The following is a 21101-nucleotide window of genomic DNA, read 5'->3' on the forward strand; positions in this document are numbered from 1 at the left end:
TGTATTAGCTCAGTTACTTCGAAAAAGCACTACTTCATCAACCAGTTGTGGATTTCCCGTTAGAACACAAGGATACTTTTTCAAAGGAGAATATTCTGTTGCGAGAGCGATACCGTGGTGTAGCTTGGCAAAGGTGCCTGGTTAACCACCTCAGCCTCGCCATGTGGTAGCTGTTCCACAGGGGCCCTCTGTTTCGTCGCGGCGCCATAAGCATTTAACCAGGCAACTTTACCAAATTACGCACGTTGGGTCGCTGTCACCGCGTGCCCCGCGCACACCGTCGGTGTCGGGCGCATTAGCACCCTGTCCTCGCATGGCCGCGACATCGTGCTGCACTCGCCGTCCTCGCGCATTGTGCGCCTCTACTTTTCTTGGCCTCTCGTCCGCTCTTGATACTCGCCCTCGTCCCCGTACCGGACCCCCTCCCTTCTTTCTTCTTTTGGGGACAAGGCCGCCCGCACGCCTCCCTTGTCGAGCGAACCCCCTCTCCTCTCCTTTATTCCCCCCTCCGCTCGCTTGCGCAGGAAGCACGCCATGGCCGGCTGTATCCCCACAGCGTTAACCAGCAGTGTATCCCATCCATGCCGTCTCCACTTCTGGTGAGCTACGCCACATCTCCGTTCGCCACTATAAGATGCCCTTGGTCCTTGCTCTTCTCCTTCATCCTCATCCTTCTCAAATCCACAGCAGAGCTACGAGATCCAGTCGTCATTGTGGAACTGGGTTCGTCTGACAAAAGTGATGGTGTAATCTGAGAAGAAGGGATCTGATTTTCAAAGAAGTTCAGGTCTACCGTTGGTTAGTTTGGTCTTAGGGTTCACGATGTTTGACTTCTTAGTATCCTGTTTCTAGATCTGTTGGTCATACGCCATGTTTTGGATAATCATTATCTTGTTGTTTCTCCATTGCCCTCGTCTATCTCGACTTCTGGAGTAAGCCTTGGTTGTACTAGGTTGCTCCTGACCATGTAACTTTAAATCCCAGTGTAATTTAGTATTCGACGTCGTGTAATCTTTCGTGTGGTTCCAGATTTACGAAATGTGTTGTAGTTTCGCCTAAGGGGAGTGAATCGTAATTTACTCTTTTGTAAACCCTCGCGTTATGAGACATACTTGTATTGTAGTTTTTGCTCTTTCCACCTATAATGTAATACTAGCCAATGTTGTACTTCAAATCTAAGTGTGTTCGTTGTTTGAGTCCAACTCCATCAAATACTTCTTTCCACTAACATATCATTTATTTGTTGGCCTAGAATAGGCACCATATAATGACAACCAACCTCTATGTTCGTTTACAGTATTGATACCAACCTTCAGTACTAACACGATGAGAAAACATATTAGACATATGAGGTTTCCTATATCAAGCACATCACCCGCAGCGAAGCGCGGGCAGCAGTGGCTAGTATCATATGAAACCTGCGCCCAAACCGCGGCCAGACAGCGTGCCACGTCACCGGCTTTTCGCGGCCGTTCGATCGGGCGCGCGGACGGCCCAGATCGGGCGATCCGCGGTCATTTTACGAGAAACGCCTTCAACTTTTCGGAAATCAACCCGAGCTCCAGAAGCCCTCTCAGAGTATTTTGCAAAAAACGCCTCAAATTATTTCGAAATCAACCCCGCATCCCTCTTCCCTCTCCTGTCTGTAACCCTATCGTGCAAACTCCCACAGCCCCGCAGCCGCCTCTCTCCCGCAGCCCTATCGCGTGCGCCGCCGTCTCTCCCGCCCTCGACTCTCCAGCAGCCAGTGTAGCGATTCGCGAGCAAGACGCAGGTAAGAGATGCTCCTTGCACTGATTCGTTTTGCCCGACATTGGGTTGGGTTGGCGTACTTTGTTTCTCATGGCGCTGATTTGGTTAGGTCAGGAGGTGAGGATGGTGTAGACGACGCAGGAGGAGGCTGCGTCGGCGTAGGGCGCAGGAGGAGGCGGAGGGCAGCCGCAGCGGCTTCGTCGTCGGCGGGCCGAGTTGGGACCTCGGGCTGGAGATCCAAGTCCCCTTCGAGCAAAGACCCTAGGCTCCTTCTTCCTCCGGCTCGGCGGCCTGTGCCTGGTGATATTCACTGTACCCGCAGCTCCAATTGCAGCTGCAAACTTCAATCCCGGAAAGGTGCGCCAAAATATCCCATCTTAAACTCTCTGATAAAACGTAAAACTGTAGTTCAGTATGGGTAAATGAAACTCCAGACCTGAATCAGAGAATACACGCAGTTGATTTCTTATGTCTGAATGTGTTTGAGTTAAAGATGGAAAATGCTGCTTAATTTGTTTGCAACTCTATGGGTTTTGAGTTGTAAAATTCAACTCAGCATGCTTGATTTTGCATTGGCAGAAATATTAGTGGACAATTGATACATAGATCATCTGATATGCTTTGTGAATGACTAGCTATGCACGAGATTACCTATTCATGTTGGGGTTTAATATGTTCTTCATCCATTCCTGTCTTAGTATATATCATACTATTCTCAATTACGACAATTGAAGCATCCCATTTAACTTAGTATGTGTTCTATCATACTATTCCTGTCTTAGATCCACGACTGCTCCTCAGTGCGGAGCCTGTTCATCCAAAACTATGAGGCAGCACTATCATATGAACATGCTATAACTCAAAATCCTTAGTTCAGAATTCAGAGCATTACACAAAAGATGACATCCTCGCCGTTCTCTCATGTGTAGTTTCAGTTTTGATGTACTGCCTTTCCTACTGCTTTCTTAGTCTGAAAATACTTGCTCTGCTAACTGCAAGTCAAGTTTGTTAATTACTGTACAAACACGACATTATTTGTCTCACAGGAATAATACATCATCTTTTGGGGCTGCTAGTACAATGTTGAAGTGCATTGGGAATCTTGTGAATCTTGTAAGGCCATTCGACGTTCTTAGCATGATCTTTCAGTGCCTCACATTCTAATTAATGATAGGAAACGGTACTGTTGCATTGCTTTTTTTACCAGCAAACTAATACTAGATTTTATAAACATTGATTCTTTCAACAATACCTTGTTTCTATTTTAATTTTGTATCTGAAATCAGTCGTATAATGTATGACCTATGTCAGTTATTTGGTGCTTCAGTCCCGTTCAAGTGCCCTATTCAACTCTAAGAATTAGTAGTACAGATTTTTCACACCTCACAACAACGTATATATGTGCATGCAAATTTAGGTAGTATAACACAGTTGGATCGAGAAGGGCGGGCCTGGTGCAAGCGGTAGAGTCTTACCGCCTGTGACCGGAAGGTCCCGGGTTCGAGTCGCGGTCTCCTCGCATTACACAGGCGAGGGTAAGGCTTGCCACTGACACCCTTCCCCAGACCCCGCACAGAGCGGGAGCTCTCTGCACTGGGTACGCCCTTTTAACACAGTTGGATCGAGCAAGGCACAGAATGATATTTTGAGAAAATATTTGAACTCCTGATAGTGCTACTGCTGTAAATATTAATCATGACTAATCGGTGCCCCAGAACATATTGTTTTCAAAGACGAAGCCTAGTAAATAATTAATTGCGGACAAAAACAAGTGCAAGTTGTGATAAAACGGCACAGCAGAAGCAATCGGATAATAAAGTTTTAGTTCAATTGCCATTAACAATATACCTGGGTAGATTAGTCTTGGACGCAAGATCAGTTGTTGGCTAGCTGCCGAATAAGTCCTCTGCCAGAAGAATATATGCAACATTAAATCAATTTCCAGCACGTTACACATAGGCAAATGTAACCGAGCTTCTCGCCAGTTCAGTAGTTGGTACAGTCCCTACTCCCTAGTTCACCATCTCCGCATGACATCAGTTCAAGTAGTCGTTTCATCATGCTCTCGGTTCTCATGTTATTGTCCTCTGCAGCTGCAGTCATTGCAAACACACTGAAGGAATAGATCAAATGAATTTGGTCACAATCTAAGAAATGCAGACACATTTTGAACAGTGCGCAGGCAGGAAGAGATATCAAGGGGTCGCAGGGGACGAAGAGGAAGGAATGGCCCGATGGCCGCTGGCCGGTCACCTGTCACCGCCGTGCCCGACCCGACGGAGAAACTCGAAGCGGCGAAGCGGATGCCATACGGGCGTTTGGCTAGCACGGCCATCACGGCGGCTCTTCAGATTCTGGTAGCAGCGCGAGGTGGATGCGGACCAGCGCCACGGCCCGGTAGCTCCGAATGAAGACGGTCTGACACTTAGATTGTGAAAACACAATTGTTAACTACAGTCTCATGTTTTGTTTACAAATAATATTCTTTAAGATAATGCTATTTTGAAAACACAATTGTTAACTACAATCTCATATTTTGTTTACAAAACCATCCGTTTGGATTTAGTTCTTTTTACAAATAATATTCTTTTTACTCAAGATAGTGCTATTTTGAAAACACAATTGTTAACTACGATCTCATGTTTTGTTTACGAAACCATCCATTTGGATCGATTTATAATAACTACAAATTTAATATTTATACCTTTGCAGGCTATTATTATGGCCTCTATTTTTACATATAGACCCCTAGCTGGCCCACTCTAAGTCCATGCTAACATCCTTCCCTCCTTGGAACATCCAGTTTTTTTTTTTCGAAAACAGTATTTATATAAGAAAATCAAAGCAAAAAAGCAAACATGTTATCTTGAGAAAATAAAAGAACTAAAGGGTGGCTAGATTTTGGCACCCCTTTGCAAGATGGCCAGCACAAACAAATTTGGTCTTCGTTTGATTTCTTTTTATTCTCTGGAAACGGTGGCCGAAGAAGGGTTGAGAGAAGTGATTACTCGATGGGATTGTGCGCTACCGCTACGAGATAATAGTTCTTTTTATTGAACGAGATGAGATAACAGATCTTACATCTGCAGAGAATTCCACAGTATGGCACATTGGTTAGGCCGTTGGTAACTCCTGCCTTACTAGCGAACCCTCTATTTGACCGACGGAGTCACGGAGATAGTGTAATTTCTTTGTTACACTACACTCCATGTAATATCTATGGTTTAAGTATAAAAAGTCATGAAAATTGGCTTTTTGAGGAGAAAACATCAAACCCGGGTGGCCTTTACGACATACTTATGTTGTGTTTAATTTCTTGTGTCGTCCTCATGTGTTTCGACAGTACTGATTCGTAGCTTCCTAGCATATCTCCTGGCCCAGAAAGTGTAATTGATCGAGGCCAATACCTCGAAGGCTCCCAGCAACAAAAAGAAGTGATCAAGGCGTGTTTTGTTGAAATTTGTTCCGTCCAGCCATCCTCCACCACCATCCCCACTCCTTGTCATTCTGTTTACAAGCTGAATGAAGGCGCTGCATGACCAGGCAGAAAATCCAGCTATACATGACTGTACTGCTGGTGCAATCAGCTTCATTGTCGAAGGCGCCTCGCTCTCGATGAACTCAATTAGTCCGCCAAAGGATGCTATGTCCATGATGCTTAGCAGGAAGAACTGGATTACCAGCCAAAAGACAGACATTGGCACACCAGCTCCTATCGATGTTAACCCGTGTTGCTCTGCAACGTTCAATCTTCTTGCTTCTACTAATGTGGCGACGCATGCCGCAGCGATCCCACAAGCTGATCCAGCACCGATACGCTGCAGTGGGGTGACCCCATGCTCATGTCCTGTGGTTGTTCTCAGCAGCAGTGTCAAGATTCTGCTGTAGCATGGTTGCATCAGCATGTGGAATGCTGTTGGGATTGCAATGAGAGAGGCAGAGGGTATCTGGATCACGCCTGCGCCTTTGTCCATTGCACGACCAACTTGTATGGATAATGTCATTAGTAGTGTGAATGGCAAGTAGATGAGAAAGCAACTGATGAAGATTGGAAGCATCTGAACGAGGACTCTAGTTTCATCAGCTTGATTGGTTCTGCAAAACGAAAGTGGGTTGTTAGTGTTACCTCCATCATGTATGCAGGCCTTTGTTCAACAATTGTTGGGGGGAGGGGAGATTACAATTGACCGACAACCGGCAAGATATTGCTACGTCCAGCTATAAAAATAGTTCCTTTTATCCGCATAAAAAATAGTTCTTTTTTTGTTAAAGAAGCATAAGTTTCATGAAAACCTGAACAATGGAACTTACCCAGATTTGAAAATATGATCTTGTGTGTTGCTTTCTTGTAGCTCAATAACATCTACATTGGCAGTTGACTTCTTATTTGATGAAATGATAAGAACCTGTAGCAGTACCAGTGACAGAACTTGAGAACCTCTGTAAGTCCAGCTTTTCATGTTTTATCTTAAAATTACAGATACAAACTAGGTGATCTTGATAACAAATTTAAGTTAATTTTATATCCATACCTAGAAAAGGGCTATTGAATTCCTTTATTTCTTATGAGTAATCATCTGCTAGTTAGAGTTTAGGAATAGGAATATGGGAATGACCTTTCAGTATTAATAAGCATTAACAAGTATTTACATATTGAAATCTTTATATTAGTTATTACAACTAACACAAATATTTCACCCCTGGATAATGGCAGGAGCGAAGTCGCTGGGCTCTCTTCTAGAATATTAGCGCTATTTTTATCTAATTAAAAGGGTGTGAATGTAGAAAAAACTAACCCTTGTCTTCCTAGTCGGCTGGCACCTTTGGAAGGAAAGAAACACAAGCACATTCAACAACATCAGCTGCACCACGGGTGAGGTTCTTGGAGCAATGGTCGAAGAGGCAAATCTCTGGGTTTTGGCAGGTTTCAGGCACTACGAGCCTACTGCCTTCAGCGCTAGCTCGCCGGTCGTGCTCCACATAGAACTCGGCGCGAAGGCGCTGAAGTGTTTTCTGGATGCCTTCATGTGCCCCGGTGTGCGCGAGCTGAAGCACGTCGTCGAGCACCTAGGACACAGCGGGGACGAACACCCGACCGTGATGGAGGAGGAGGCCCTCGTGCACCCGCCAGTCCTCACCATGGGCGCCCGCCATGACGGCGTCGCGACGGGCGCGCAGTCCAGCGGAGGCCTCCAGCTCGCTGCGCAGATCAGCGAAGAGCTGGAACGCCGGGGCAGACAGCGCTGCGAGAGAGGCCGCTGGGCCTGGGAGCGCCGCGAGCAGTGGTGTGTCGCCGTCCCGCCGGGACAGTGCGTCGGCGACGACGTTGAGGCGGCCGTGGCGAAATTCCACCCTGAAATCATAGCCGAACAGCTTGCTCACCCAATGGTTTTGCGGGATCGTCGAGAGTCGTTGATCAAGGAGGAACTTCAGGGCGTAGTGGTTGGTGCGGACGATGAACGCGCGCCCCCACAGGTAGGGCCGCCAATGGTGGACCGCCTGCACCAACCCGATGAGCTCCCGTTCATAGGCTGCGGACTTGAGGTGACGCGCGGCGAACGGCCTGCTGAAGAAGGCGATCAGGCCGGCGTCCTGGTGCAGGATCGCGCCGAACCCCGAGCCAGAGGCGTCGCAGTCGACGATGAAGTCGCGGCTGAAATCTGGTAGGTGCAGCATGGGCGCTGTAGATAGCGCCGTCTTCAACGCAGCAAAGGCTGTGGACGCCGCCTCTGTCCACTAGAAGCTGTTCTTGCGCAGCAGCTGCGTCAGGGGGGCGGCGATGGTCCCATAGTCGCGGATGAAGCGCCGGTAATACCCAGCGAGACCCAAGAAGCCGCGCAGCCCCCTGGCTGCCCTTGGCTGCGGCCATGCCTGGACCGCGCTCACCTTGGCGGTGTCCATGGCGACGCCCTCCCCGGAGATGACGTGACCGAGGTAATGCACCGACGGTTCAGCGAAAGCACACTTGGAGCGCTTGATGTGGAGGCGGTGCTCGCGGAGGACGTCGAGAACGGCGCGAAGCTGCTGCAAGTGTGCTGTCCAGGTAGTACTGTACACCAGTATATCATCAAAAAAAACAAGGACGCACCGGCGCAGGAACGGCTTGAGGACGAAGTTCATGAGCGCCTGGAACGTGGACGGCGCATTTGAGAGCCCGAAGGGCATGACGAGGAACTCGAAATGGCCCTGATGTGTCCGGAACGCCGTCTTGGCTACGTCATCAGGATGCACGCGAACCTGATGGTATCCGGACCGGAGATCTAGCTTGGTGAAGAATTTGGCGCCATGCAATTCATCGAGGAGCTCCTCCACCACAGGGATGGGGAACTTATCCTTCACCGTCACTGCGTTCAGCGCCCTGTAGTCCACGCAGAACCTCCAGGAGGCGTCTGCCTTTTTGACAAGGAGTACAGGCGCTGAAAATGGAGAGGTGCTGGGGCGGATGACTCCCTGCTGCAGCATTTCGTCACATTGCCGTTCCAGCTCATCTTTTTGTAGCTGGGGGTAGCGGTAGGGCCGAACGGCGACAGGCTCGGTGGCCGGTTTGAGGTGGATCCGGTGATCACAGGGCCTCGCCGGCGGCAAGCCCGTAGGTGCTGCGAAGACGTCGTCGTAAGCATCAAGGAGGCGTTCCAGCAAGGCCCCCTCGGTGCCCTTGGCGGAGTAGAGACGACCAGCATGGAGGCGTCCTGTGAACTGGCCGGGCGCGCCCGAGGCCCCGATGCCCCGCCAAAGGACCCGGCGTCCCTGACGGTTGAAGGCCATGCAGAGGGTGTCGAAGTCCCACAGTACCGGACCGAGAGTCCGCAGCCAGGCTATGCCAAGCACCATGTCGTAGCACTCCAGCGGAATCGAGTAGCAGTCGACCTTGAACGTCTCTGCCCCGATGCGCACGCCCACGGCCGAGGCGAGGCCGCGGCAGGTCACGCGATCGCCGTTTGCGACGACCACGTGCGCTCCCGCACTGTCGCTGAAGGGGAGGCCGACGCGCCTCGCTGCCCCGGTGCTGATGAAGTTGTGCGTGGACCCGGAGTCGAGCAGGGCCGTGAGCTCGTGGTAGCCCAGATGAACGCGGAGCTGCATCGTCTCCTCCGTGCGGATGCCGGTGATCGCGGAGAGGGAGATCATGGGGGCCTCAGGGTCGAACGGCGGGGTCTCAGTGATGTCCGCTGGTGTTGGGTCGTCCTCGGTGGGCTCTTCGACCGTGTAATCCGCCACCTCTAGGAAGAAGAGGCGCGCACACTTGTGCCCCCGGACGTACGGCTCGTCGCAGTTATAGCACAGCCCCTGCTTGCGGCGAAGGGCCATGTCCTCCGGTGACAGGCGCTTGAACGGGCGCGCTACTGGAGCGTTCGCCCCACTGGACGTCGCAGCGCCTGTTGGCGGGGTTGGGGCCGGCAGGGCAGGCAGTGGGCGACGCGGCGGGTGCGCAGCGGGCGCCGGTAGGGCCAGCAGCGCGGCTGTGTTGCGCCGCTCGTACGCCCGCGCCAGTCGCATGGCTCGCTGCAGGTCTTGAGGCTTCAGGCAGTCCCCCGGTGAAAAGCTGCGCCTTCTGGAGCGCCGTCAGGGTGCCCGCGTGCGCTGCCCGGGCCTGGAAGGCTTCCATGTAAGCGTCTACCGTGGAGGTAAACGGCAGCCGAGCGAGGTCCACTAGGTGGTTGGAGCTGAGCGGCGGACCGAAGCGCTGTTGGCACAACCGTTTGAAATCATCCCACGACGGGCGGCCCGTGTCCCCCTCAAGATCGAGGTACCACTGGCGCGCCGTGCCTTGCAAGTGGTAGGACACGAACCACACCCGATCCGTGGCGCGAGTCTGGTACCCCCTGGAAGAATTGTTCGCAGGTGTTCAGCCATCCGAGCGGGTCCTCCTTGCCCTCATAAGTGGGGAGGGACAGCTTGGGAAAGCGCGGACCGTGGCCACCGGCCGGCTGTTCTTGGACGTGCAGGAGCGGCGGAGGCAGGTGCGTGGGGGTGGGGTTTGGCGCCCTTGGCCCGTTCAAGATGGACGAGAGGGACGGGACCGGCGATGGTGAGGGTGGGAAGCTGATCTGTGTGATGGGGACAACGGTGGATGGGGGTGGTGGTGATGGCAGTTGTGGCTGCGGGTGCTGCGGCTGGTAGGGGTTGTGGAATGGCGGCGTGGTTCCGAGCGCGGAGATCACCGGCTCCGTTGCTGGCAGGGGGGGAATGCCGCCATACCCCGGCATGCCGTACAGCGGTAAGGGCGCCGAAGGAGCGGGGCTGCGATCCTCCAGGGCCGTCACGCGCACGGCCAGGGCGCCGAGCTGATGTTGCATCCCGTAGATGGCAGCCGTGAGTTGGTTGAAGGCCTCCTGCGGTGTTTGGGGAGAGGCCGGCGGCTGGGAGTATGCCATCGGGAGGGTGGGGATGATCGGCTGGGGGCTGGTGGTGACGGTGATCAGCTGGGAGGTGGTGGTGACGGCGATCAGCTGGGGGCTGGTGGTGATGGCGAGCGGCTGGGTGGTGAGCGGTGGGGCGGAGGTGAACGCGTTGGCGGCGGCATCAGTGGTGGTGGGCAGGGGGGAAGAGGATGAAGCCATGGTCTCTGATACCAGGTTGTTACGGCGCGCCTTGCTGCGGAGAAAGTATGGAGGGGAGAAGGCGAGCCGTGGCTTGGCAGGACGGCGGCGTGACGGCGCCGTGCTGCAGCTAAGGGTTTGGGGGGCGAGGCTGACACAGAGATGACGATGAACAGTAACGCCCGAGGGCCTAGGGGAGAATGAATCTCAATCCCAGGCTACCCCTTTCCTTCATTCTCTGTCTATGCCATATAGGCTTTCTTGTTACAAAGATAGAAACAAATCCCTATTTTCTCTCCCGATCTAACAAACTCTCGCTGAAGGGGAAAACCGGCCTGGGGCGCGGTGACCGCGCCCAGCGCGCCTCGCGCGTTTCCCCCACTTCTCTCAGCCACTATTCCTCCTCCTTCTCTGGTAGGTCCGGCCCACCATAACACATACACTCAGCCGCAGGTGAACCTGTTGCACTACTATAGGGACATTTAAGATGACATAGCTTAGTGCTGAGCTTTCCTGCCACTCTCATTGTATTAGTTTTGTAACTTTATTGTAAGTTTAAAAATAAGGTTTCTAGCCATATGAAGTATTTAATAAATGAATAAATATGTTTTTATTTTAGCGATATTTCTATATATCTACCACCTCAGTAATAATTTAGTATATATTTCATGGGTAATAGTTTGAATGCCTTTTGCCAAATAATTCAGCACATGTTTTAGTTTCATGGATAGCAATTTTATGCCTTTTCAACCGGTTGTAGTCGCGGCTCACATCTTGAATTATTTTCTAATGATGTGCACCCTTTTTTTCAGCTGTCCTATTGATCCGTGCTCTTGAGCTGTCCAATTGGTCCGCGCTGCCTGAACGGATATATATTTTGCATGCTCCAAGTGATGCTCAACAATTATCTACGGTCCTTATTTAAAGTTTAGGTAAACCACGGATGAAAGAAGACATGATAGATGGAGAGTATATTTGCTTTGTTTCGAGCCTCACAGTTCTTGCTCCTAATCTCCTATGTTTTTTTTTTCCTGCTATGACTTTGCATATATATGGATCTCGGTTCTACTCCATCTAGGTTCTCTATATAAATGAGAAGAAAGAGTATCATTTTTTCCCTCTCTGATTTAATCAACACCGGACTGCTCTCAGTTTTGTTTTGCAAAAAAACCCTCGAACTTTACCGAAATCAACCCGCAATCCAGGCCTTTTCAATGGGCCGGCCGCCCTCCTCCTCCGTCCACTCTCCCCGGAGTCGCGCCGCCGCCGGACGCCGAGTCCATGCCGTCGCAGCGATGGCGCAGGTCTGCCCTCTCCGCCTGGCCTTCGCGACGCCCTCCGCCTCTCCCAGCAACGACGCTCCACTCCTCTCTGGCGGCCCGACGTTGCGCCGCGACAGCACAGGAGCCCCGGCGCGGCCAAACCCTAGCGGCGCAGCCCGGCTCCGTCACGCCGCCTCCGCTGCCGCCCACCTCGATGCCGCACCTCGATGAACCTCACGGCTTCCCTCCCCACCCCTGGTGCCAAACTCTGCACGCCAACAAACTCTGCAGCAGTGTTGGCGTACTCCAGTTAAAGAAGGTACATGAATTCCTGATACGCACATCAGCTGTTTGTTAAAATGTTGTACTAATTCATCTCATCCTAATTTTTTTGAGGGTGCCATAAATTTAGGTGGACATCAGTGCCAGCAGGAATGCAGTCTTCAGATTTTTCCAGGAACATAATCCTACTAATAATGTAAGTGATGAAACATCTCGGACCCCGGTTGTGACTCTAATCAGACCTCTCCTACATGAAGGTAATGACGGTATGCTCCAACGACAATGGGGGGCTGGCAGTGTGCTCCAACGAATTAACGAAGCTTAATGTGCCATTAACGATGGGTAAGGCTTCCTGATGCTTAACCAAATGCGATGCTGCACCGGCTTTGGATTAACCTTATATGTTGATCATTGGATTTTCCCGTATTGAACATGTGAACTAAGCACTTCATTTCTTTCCTTCGATGTCTAAATTTTCCGCCTTTCAGTACACATTTGGAGCCTTGGCTGCACCATTCTTCGTATGGCAACAGCAAAGCCTCCTTGGAGTAAGTATGAAGGGGTGGGTTATTGACTGAATGGATGCAATTACTTTGACATACTTATCAATTATATGATGCAAATTCTTCCATCCGGTAAAGGCTCCCTTTCAAGGATTTCATACATATGCTGATTTATATGTAAATATAACAGATTATTGATTAAAAGTATAAGATAAGACAGGCAGTCGAGTATAAAATTATGAGATGCTTCACAGAGTTTACCACTTGCATGCTGGCCTTCCTGTCGCCATTACCATCAACAAGTGTGCTTGCCCCTTTGATATCCCTGTCAGAAAAGCAAAATTTCATTAATAATTAAAGACACTAAGACTGACATGCAGTTCTACAAAGAGTAAAAGACAACTATATCTTATATATTGATTCTTTCATTCTCCCATAGTGAACATATTAACTAAAGGCTTTAATTCTTCCTTTTCATTCCAAAATTAATAGCAATGCTCGCATCCTTTCAGTAGACAATTGAAGTCTTGGCTACACCATTCTACTTATGGCAACAGCAAAGTCTCCTTGGAGTCAGTATGAAGGGGTGAGTTATTGACCGAATGGATGCGACTACTTTTACATGCTTATCAATTATATAATGCAGATTCTTCCATTCTACATCTCCTATACAATATGACACACCGATCATATCTCAAGGTATCCTTCATGATTTCTTAATGGTATGTCTTTTTTTTTTTGGCCAGGTGAAGACTGCAATTTCATCATACAGAAGCTCCAATGTTGGCACGAACATTTCCCTGCCTGTCTCTCCCTGCTGCAGCCCGCTACGGCAGTACAACCAGTCCAACCGAAGTTACTTGCCATCCCCTCCCCACCCAACCTATTCAGCTGAGTACACCCCTCTCATCGTCTCTACATCTATTGTTTTCTGTATGTGTTGTCAGCTTCAAATTTATTTTCAGAGGATCGTGTTTACCAATTGCATGTTGTACATCATGCCATTTTGTTTGTTTCTGAAGCAATGTAAAGACATAGAATACCCACTGTTATGGTACTCATGAAATTGGGAAAAAATACACCTGCCGACCTACATGCGAACCATGGCTATGCATGTGTGTTACTTATGAGTTTCAGATTTCATGCCAATAGGTCTATCTCGGTTGTATAATTATCATAATGGTGCCGGAAAGACTCCTGGGGCCTTGGTTGAAATAAATGCATAATTTAGAATTCTAAGATTTGTTATTGTTATTATATATACATGTTTCCATATGTCTCTTTTCAAGAATAAATTTTCCTCTAATACATGTTTCTATTCATTAATGCTGCCATATTCTTCTAAATGGGCAGAACTGGTGAGTCCCAGTTGGTGCCTATGTCTCCTCCGCCTACGTTGCTTACCTCCTCATACCATTTCAAGATCACTTACTCCTGAATCTTGAATCTGGATCACTTATAGACTCAATGTACTCAGGTACTGCACTATTTAGACTGTACGTGCTGCTATTTTAGCAAATGGAAGTACCTTAGTCTGTGAAGCTTTTGGAAGACTCGAAGTGGATGTCTCAGTGGCTACGACACTGAATACTGAGTGAACGTCTTTGTATAGGCTGTAGCATGCCAGTCTATCCATCTCTGCCTAAGGTGTGCTTAATACATGTTTGCTATATGCTTATCTCTAAACATTTGCCATACCTTCAAATGACAACGCTTCCCAGGGAGATCTATTTTCCTTCTATGAAAATTCAGCACAAAAACAATTTATTATTCATAATAGACAGACACAAGCTATATATGCCTCTTTGATTATTTGAAAGCCTGTCTCCTGAAAGAACAACATTTGATTGGGCAGAAAATAGACATACACATTTGTCCTCAAGATTTCAGCAAACAAAAGTTTTACTACAACTCAGTATTACCAATGTTAAACAAAATTATCCCCTCTATTTATCAGTAATACGTCTTGCAAAGAAGATATGGTGAAAGGTATAGAAGATATAGAGCAAAGAGGAGCAACAAAACCTGTCAAAACTTGCAGGCTCACTCAACAGATGGCGCGGCAAAGCCGCGCTGGTTTTCTAGTGCTTAAGGAAGTTGAGTTGCAAGCGAAGGCATATGATCATGAACAAAGTATTCCATTCCTACCAGTTGAACAAGAAGTCAGGTGCATGTCAAAAATTAACAGAATTGACAGGTTTCACGCACATGAAACACGTTCTTATTTGACACAAAGACGGGAGTATCTGGAGTTACTTCAAATGCACAGCTATTTGATGATCACATTGTTATTGCCATGCTAGCTACAAAGGAGAAAGGAAAATGCAGAAAGACATTCTGGTCTACAGATTTCATCAGCCCATCGATGATTTCCATGGTTCTGATCTGCAGACTTCCCATCATGCCCTTAGCTCAACATAGGAACCTGAGATCCCTGAGGTGCCAATCAGGGAGATCTGCACGTAGAACAGTAATTATGAGTAAGGAGTCCTAAATATATATGCTATTTCACTAGCTTCAGTCCTGACACAACAAGCAGGCTCGATGTGTATCGAACTGAGAACATAATTCCATACATGCTATAAGGTTGAGCAGGACATAATTCATTTTCATCATCAGAAAATAATTCGATGAAAAAAAAACTAAAGAGAAGGTACATTTTCATAGCAATAACGACATGGGACCAGAACATCCTTTCCCCATAAATGGTACACTATCATTATGTGCACGGGGTGTTTGAAAAAGCACAACCATGTGATTCTTATAAAGCCACTTGCCTGCTAGTAATGCCGTGAGCAAAAGATCATGGAGGAAGACCAGACAATATTGGCCAGGAATCAGCCCGAATGCATGTTTGTTTTGCTGGTTTATGGTGAAAGTAGGAGAAATGGGAAAACATTTGCCAATTTGAAAATAACAAAATTACCCTGAACCAATAAAGCAAAGTCTAACTCACATATCACCAATTCCAAAATGTTCGATACACTTTTTCTCAAAATCCTACCCGCAGAGGAGCTTGTCCGTGGTGGTAACAAAACAACTGGTTGCTGTCAACTCGCCACAGACAGAAGGGGAGCTATATTTGGTACTTCAGATTTCATGCAAAGTGAAATTGGATGCAATTCCGGTACCATGAGTTCTATGACATACATGACAAACTAATTTAACAATCCTTGCCAGAAGCCAGCTATGGTCAGTTGTTATGCATAATTTGCTTAAAATTAAAAAATCATATGGTAAAAAAGAAGATATGAAACTATTTGAGAAGCCTGAAGTACATATTACCCCCTTCAAGTTACCCCAATTTTTTTTGTACCAAGTGAAATACAATCAATATGGTTTAGGATCCCACTGGCAACTGAACAATTAACACCAGTTTATAGAAATCATGGGCTTCCACCTGGTATGGAAAATATCAAAATAATGGATGGATGGATGGTTGCAGAAAATACAGATTCAAGTTTTTAATAGATTTTCTTCAGATAGGCAAAGGACCAAGCATGGGAAATTCAATCAACAATACAAAAATCAGTCAAGCAATAAACATGATAACATTATATTAAAAATGCACTAACACTGCATATGGAACAAAAACTGAACATAATCTTAAAAGGAACTATGGCACAGTTAGAAGCAGAGAAACTTTTACAAACATCAAGAATCACAAAAGTATCAAGGAACATATTTCTAATTTTCTACCAGCATAAGACAACACTGAAGTAAAACTGTACCACAGGGACAACCGGACAAGTAAAATTCATAAGAATACCTTTCCCCACTCAGAACCTATGCCACTGCATCTCATTTTGAGGTGTATCATTTTTGTCCCCAACTCAGTCTCCACCTTCTTTCTTAGATAATTTTCCTCAGGGCCAAAGGACTCCAGATATGTCATGTAGCGATTATATGCAGCTTTAACAGCATCTTCAATATAACCAGGCAAGGGACCCACATTCTGCAAAAGTTTTGTCTTGATCAGACTGATATAAGCACCCCCAAAAAATACATGAGGAAACAGAGATAACAAGTACTGACTTCACCAGTCAGGCCACAAAGATCATCAAGAGCCATTCTTAGGGTAACCAAGGTTCCACTAAATTCTTCACACGCCTCAGCTGCACGAAATACATTTTTCAAAGCCTCTTGACCAGCATTATCATCGGTGGCTTTAGATACTGCTTTCTTTGCTTCTGCTACGAGAGAATCTGGAAGTTCATTCCAACTAGCAGCCAACAAATCCTTAAATGCAGATTCTATCTCTGGATCAGATATTGCAGGCAAGTGCTTTTCATTTGAACTGAAGAAGCGTCTCAGTTTCCATGAGATAGGATTGTTGCCACCTGAGTTTATAACATAACATGGACAAGCTAATTAAGAATGAGGAGTTTTAAGTGAACTGCAATATCAGAATCACATCAAAATGAAAAAAATAAGGCATCATTGACTCTTCTAGCTTCTTTTCCCAAATATATAAACACAAATCAAAGGAAAAAATTCCACAACTCCAAGGATTTCACATAAAATAATTCTATCTCGTTAAATAAAGTATAATCACTTTAAATCCCCTTTAACCATTTCTCTCACAGAATCCAACACATGTTAAATTAGAGTGAAAGATTAGTATTAACCAACCAGGTATTTTCTTTGCAAACTAATATGGAAAACAGGAAAAAGGCAACTTTTGTATCCCCTTTTAGTTAATGACTGTACCCCTACGTTCATGGTTAAGAACACAATATATTGGAATAGAACAGAAGGGCGAGCTTGGTGCAAGCGGTAGAGTCTTACCGCCTGTGACCGGATGGTCCCGGGTTCGAGTCGCGGTCTCCTCGCATTGCACAGGCGAGGGTAAGGCTCGCCACTAACACCCTTCCCCAGACCCCGCACAGAGCGGGAGCTCTCTGCACTGGGTACGCCCAACAGTTGGGTTACATAAAAGCACCGCCCAAATGTGGTGTGCAACAACACACGATGCCCCTTATTCCCTTCCATACTCTCTCAAAACCATGTCCCTTATTCCCATCCACCTTCTCTCTCAAAACCATGTCCCTTATTCCCATCCACCTTCTCTCAAAACCAACTCTCCTTGCAGCCATCAGCATAGGATGGGCCAACCCTAAACAGTAACAATCCCATGCCGCCCCTGAACCCATGCATGAAAAAACATAAATAATGATTTTTTTTGTTGCTGATGTCCTGAAGCCCGTGTACTCAAACAAAGGCCAGGCAACCTTTTGTCTAGTTGCTTCAGAAGCAAAGGCCTCGCTGTCAAGCAACCGATGTTCTAGCTTTCAAGCAACATCACTCGTGTTGTATATATAAATAAGAAAGTGAGTTCATTAAAAAGTTTGATTAGACATTAGCCTAGAAAGAAACACTCTAGGACCACACATTTCACGTCCAGGCAACTCTCTGTCTTCATGTTGATATATACTCTGAGCTAGAGTATGTCAACTTCCAGTCAATCATAAACTCTCGCATAATAACACCCTTGCCTACGGAGTAATAGCTTCTGGCATTGCAATAAATGTCCCCACTAGCATCAACCTAGAGTTCTAATCTCCCTAGTAATTAGCGCAACCATATCTAGACCAGGAGGATCCTAACCAGGAATCAACCCGGAAGCACCCGATAAAGAGATCAGTCTGATCCAGGCACCCACGTGCGGAAAAATCAACAGGTAGTCAAAGAGACGTGGGGAGGAGTACCTGAGAGCGCGGCGATGGGGCGCGAGAGCGGCGCGACCCCGGCGGTGGGCCGGGAAGCAGCGGACAGGGCCGACGAGGCTGCCGGGGCGAGGCGCAGGAGCCGGCGTGCGGCGGAGGAGCGGAGGGCGGCAGCGGCGGCCATCGCCGTGGTCAGGGAGATCTCCGACCGGGGCGTCCCCGAGGCGGCGCGGGGAGGACGAGCGGGCGCGGGCGCGGGCGGCGACGGCGGAGGCGGGGCAGTTTCGGTGGTGTGGGGAGCGAGCGTAGGAGAAGAATGGGAGGGGAATGGAACGACCGAGCGCCCGAGCCGGACGTGGGGGCAGGGCGAGCCGTGCCGGGTTCGATGCGACGCGGTGCGCCGAGGCGTGTCGTGCGGTCAGCGCGGTGTACCGCTCCAGCTCTTGCATTGCTCCTTGCTCGCGTCGCATACGGGTGTGCCCGCACATGATTTCTCGAAGAATTTGATCCGCCAGAATAACAATTTGTGTACGTCATCAAGATAATACACCCCCCCTCCGGACATCCCCATACACTTTTTGTATGGCCATCACGGATTATTCGGTACATTATACTTACAAAGCTTATAAGAATGTTGAATCTGATCCTAAAATTTTCTCTGACTCCACCACGGTTCTTTTCGGTAATTTACTTGATCCACTGTTTCTTTCAAGCTAACTGTAAAAAGATTGCATATGCAATCATGGCCCTGTTCGCTTCAACTTATCAGCCATGGTAGAGTGCTTTTCTCTCACAATAAATCAGCGAACAGTACTTATTAGCCTAACTTTTCAGCGAAACGAACAGGGCCCATGACTCCTGAACTAGTTTTGAACCTTTTTTTGCGAATGTACTTGCAGCTAATAAACTATACGAACCTTTCAACAACAAAAAAAAAACTACTACACCAAGGCTCCGTTCACTTGTCTGAATTCTGGAGGAATCTGAATGGTTTAGAGAAATGCTGGATGAATTTGTAAGAGAAAAACACTGTTCCGGATGAAAAAATAAGCGGATCAAGCCGGGTTTAAGGGCACGCGAACGGGACCGAAGGGTATAGTCGCGTTATTCTAAAGACGTCTCCCATGATTCTCTACTCATATAGTCTCATCACCCCATTCGCGCTTTGTTAACTTGTTTGCCTCCTTATACTTACAGTAATTATCTGCATGTCAAGGATGATAGGTCGACTCATCCCATCTATGTAACAAATTCAAAACGTGAGAGAAGAAGATGGATAGGTTCGTTTCTCAAAACAAACACCTAGTTCCTCCATTGTATGATCATTACTCTGTTATCTGCAAGATCTCTTCTCCTTTCTTAGATGTCATGTCATCCTTCTTGCCTTGTTGCTATAAATTTGCACTTCTTTTTTCTAATTTATGCTAGGGCTTACGATAAAACTCTTCAAGCAACTTGATATGATTGCCAATTTCTTCTCTACTTTCTATTTTATTTGTCGATAATCTTTGCTTAGGTTGTACTTGTACCTTCACTTGAATGTCCCATATCTCCAATTTCATCTAGCTCTGTCGATAGCCGAGATCTCCTTAACCCCTTCCTTGAGGCCACTATCCGGGATTGGTGTCATCCTAGGTCATGCACCACAAGAGTTTTAGTCTTTTACATATATATCATCCAATAACGTAGAGCATCTCCAAGAGTTCCCTAAATATTATTTCTAAAAAATCTATGTTTGCCAACTCCTAAAAAGTTTTTAGGAGAAAAAAAGAAGTTATCTCCAATAGTCCCTAATATTTGACTTCTAAAAAATCAAATGATGGTCCATTTGACTTTTTTTTGCAGTCTTCTTTTTTTCCCACTCACCATACAAAACCAACCATCATGTACAGCAGCAGCTAGCCATGTCTTTTGGAGATCACACACTGACGACACTGCCGCTGGTACGGTAGAATATGGTGAACTTGCTAGTAGCTTTTGCTTGCCGGCCCGAGCACTTCATTGGCTACCTAGCATAGCAAGCATATATAGCTAGCGAGCTGCTACACATTGTTCACGAGGCCGACGGTGGCGGCGGCGTCGTGTCGTCGTTCGTCGGCACGCTCTGCCCCGACACGCGCGGGCCCCGCGTGGGCTGGAGCCGGAGGACACTGGCCTGTCGTACAGCGCCTCCGTGTGGGGCGGCGGCGGTGCGCGCTGCACGCCGCTGAGGTCCCCGAACGTGCTGCTCGAGAGGAACGGCTCCGTGGCGAACGGGAACGGACACCGCGCGTCCTGCGACGAAACTGGCCCCAAGCACGGCGCCAGTAAGGGCTCCTCCGGTGGGCTCAGCTGCCACAGGTGTGGCGAGCAGTTCAACAAGTGGGAGGCGCTGGAGGCACACCACCTCTCCAAGCATGCAGGTGAGGAGGCTGCTGCTGCTCACATCTCTGTTGCATCCGCCGCGTTGCTTGCATCTCCCACCGTACAGATCACGAGGCCTCTTCTTCACGAGGCTGCTGCTGCTCACATCTCTGTTGCATCCGCCGCGTTGCTTGCATCTCCCGCCGCGTTGTTCACGAGGCCCCTTCTTCACGAGGTTGAAATCAAACGAGCGGAAACGGAGGCACGGAACGGCCTGCTGAGGAGAACATGGAGACGGAGAAGCCGCGCGAACGGAGGCGATTGTAGACGACATCCTCATCGCCGCTGTACTCCTCCTCGTCGCCGCTGTACTCCTCGCTGCTGTCGAAGTCGTCGCAGCGGAACGGCGCGCCGCCAGTGCTGAAGAGGCGGCGGGCAGCGATGACGCACGCTGGGGCTGGGCGGAGCGCTGCGGCGGCGGGTGCGCCCCGGAGGCCTTGACAGCGATGGGAGTGGGGTTGGGTACCGGGGTGGGGGCACGCGCGGGAGGTGCGCGGCGTCTTCCCGCGTGGCTTTATTCACGTAAAGTTACGCGGAAGGAAAATAAATTTTTCAAGTCCTAAAAGGTTAGGAGTTGTTGGAGAATTTTTTTTTTCAATCTTTCTAAAAAAACAAGGATTATGAGGATGTTTAGGGAACTCTTGGAGATACTCTTATATATTATATGGCAAACCATCCACCAATATAAGTAAC

At 48.2% G+C, this 21101-nt stretch overlaps 2 protein-coding genes and 2 long non-coding RNA genes across 11 annotated transcripts; 2 read left to right on the plus strand and 2 right to left on the minus strand.

Annotated features, from left to right (window-relative positions):
* The first annotated feature begins 1625 nt into the window (after positions 1 to 1625).
* On the plus strand, positions 1626 to 4291 carry LOC136538412 (uncharacterized). Of its 4 annotated transcripts, none has more exons than XR_010779334.1 (4): positions 1626 to 1774; positions 1862 to 2109; positions 2799 to 2865; positions 3846 to 4291. It is a non-coding gene; the product is annotated as an uncharacterized lncRNA (long non-coding RNA). The 4 variants fall into 4 exon arrangements; XR_010779335.1 differs by having other exon boundaries at positions 3928 to 4290; XR_010779336.1 differs by lacking the exon at positions 2799 to 2865 and having other exon boundaries at positions 3846 to 4290.
* Positions 4292 to 4794: 503 nt separating this feature from the next.
* On the minus strand, positions 4795 to 13991 carry LOC136521473 (protein NRT1/ PTR FAMILY 4.6-like). 3 transcript variants are annotated; one of them, XM_066515237.1, is made up of 4 exons: positions 13868 to 13991; positions 12601 to 12664; positions 6064 to 6158; positions 4795 to 5847 (listed from the first exon to the last, which is right to left on the minus strand). In XM_066515237.1, the coding sequence occupies exons 2-4, from the start codon at positions 12607 to 12609 to the stop codon at positions 5061 to 5063; spliced, it is 891 nt and encodes a 296-aa protein (XP_066371334.1). In that variant the 5' UTR covers positions 12610 to 12664; positions 13868 to 13991; the 3' UTR covers positions 4795 to 5060. The 3 variants fall into 3 exon arrangements, with proteins under 3 accessions (XP_066371334.1, XP_066371321.1, XP_066371326.1); XM_066515224.1 differs by lacking the exon at positions 13868 to 13991 and having other exon boundaries at positions 12601 to 12830; XM_066515229.1 differs by lacking the exons at positions 12601 to 12664; positions 13868 to 13991 and adding an exon at positions 6549 to 7225.
* LOC136521504 (uncharacterized) lies at positions 6125 to 13880 on the plus strand. 3 transcript variants are annotated; one of them, XR_010775569.1, is made up of 6 exons: positions 6125 to 6194; positions 11105 to 12032; positions 12094 to 12178; positions 12325 to 12398; positions 12852 to 12925; positions 13086 to 13880. It is a non-coding gene; the product is annotated as an uncharacterized lncRNA (long non-coding RNA). The 3 variants fall into 3 exon arrangements; XR_010775566.1 differs by having other exon boundaries at positions 11105 to 12178; XR_010775568.1 differs by having other exon boundaries at positions 11105 to 12178; positions 12325 to 12384.
* Positions 13992 to 14463: 472 nt separating the features above from the next.
* LOC136521495 (succinate dehydrogenase subunit 5, mitochondrial-like) lies at positions 14464 to 18330 on the minus strand. The gene is made up of 4 exons (XM_066515248.1): positions 18048 to 18330; positions 16375 to 16679; positions 16109 to 16294; positions 14464 to 14795 (listed from the first exon to the last, which is right to left on the minus strand). The coding sequence occupies exons 1-4, from the start codon at positions 18187 to 18189 to the stop codon at positions 14739 to 14741; spliced, it is 690 nt and encodes a 229-aa protein (XP_066371345.1). The 5' UTR covers positions 18190 to 18330; the 3' UTR covers positions 14464 to 14738.
* Positions 18331 to 21101: the final 2771 nt, after the last annotated feature.

The sequence above is a fragment of the Miscanthus floridulus genome, chromosome 2, assembly GCF_019320115.1.
Source record: "Miscanthus floridulus cultivar M001 chromosome 2, ASM1932011v1, whole genome shotgun sequence".
Classification (NCBI taxonomy): domain Eukaryota; kingdom Viridiplantae; phylum Streptophyta; class Magnoliopsida; order Poales; family Poaceae; genus Miscanthus; species Miscanthus floridulus.

Bases quoted from the DNA above. Each gene is read 5' to 3' on its own strand.
- LOC136521473 (XM_066515224.1), bottom strand. From the start codon at position 12,687: ATGAAATTTTGCTTTTCTGACAGGGATATCAAAGGGGCAAGCACACTT. The intron at 6,159-12,600 runs GTAAACTCTGTG...GTACTGCTACAG, and splicing joins GGAAGGCCAGCATGCAAGTG to GTTCTTATCATTTCATCAAA. The intron at 5,848-6,063 runs GTAAGTTCCATT...TTCGTTTTGCAG, and splicing joins GATCATATTTTCAAATCTGG to AACCAATCAAGCTGATGAAA.
- LOC136521495 (XM_066515248.1), bottom strand. From the start codon at position 18,189: ATGGCCGCCGCTGCCGCCCTCCGCTCCTCCGCCGCACGCCGGCTCCTG. The intron at 16,295-16,374 runs GTCAGTACTTGT...AAACTTTTGCAG, and splicing joins TTTGTGGCCTGACTGGTGAA to AATGTGGGTCCCTTGCCTGG. The intron at 14,796-16,108 runs GTATTCTTATGA...TTCTACGTGCAG, and splicing joins TAGGTTCTGAGTGGGGAAAG to ATCTCCCTGATTGGCACCTC.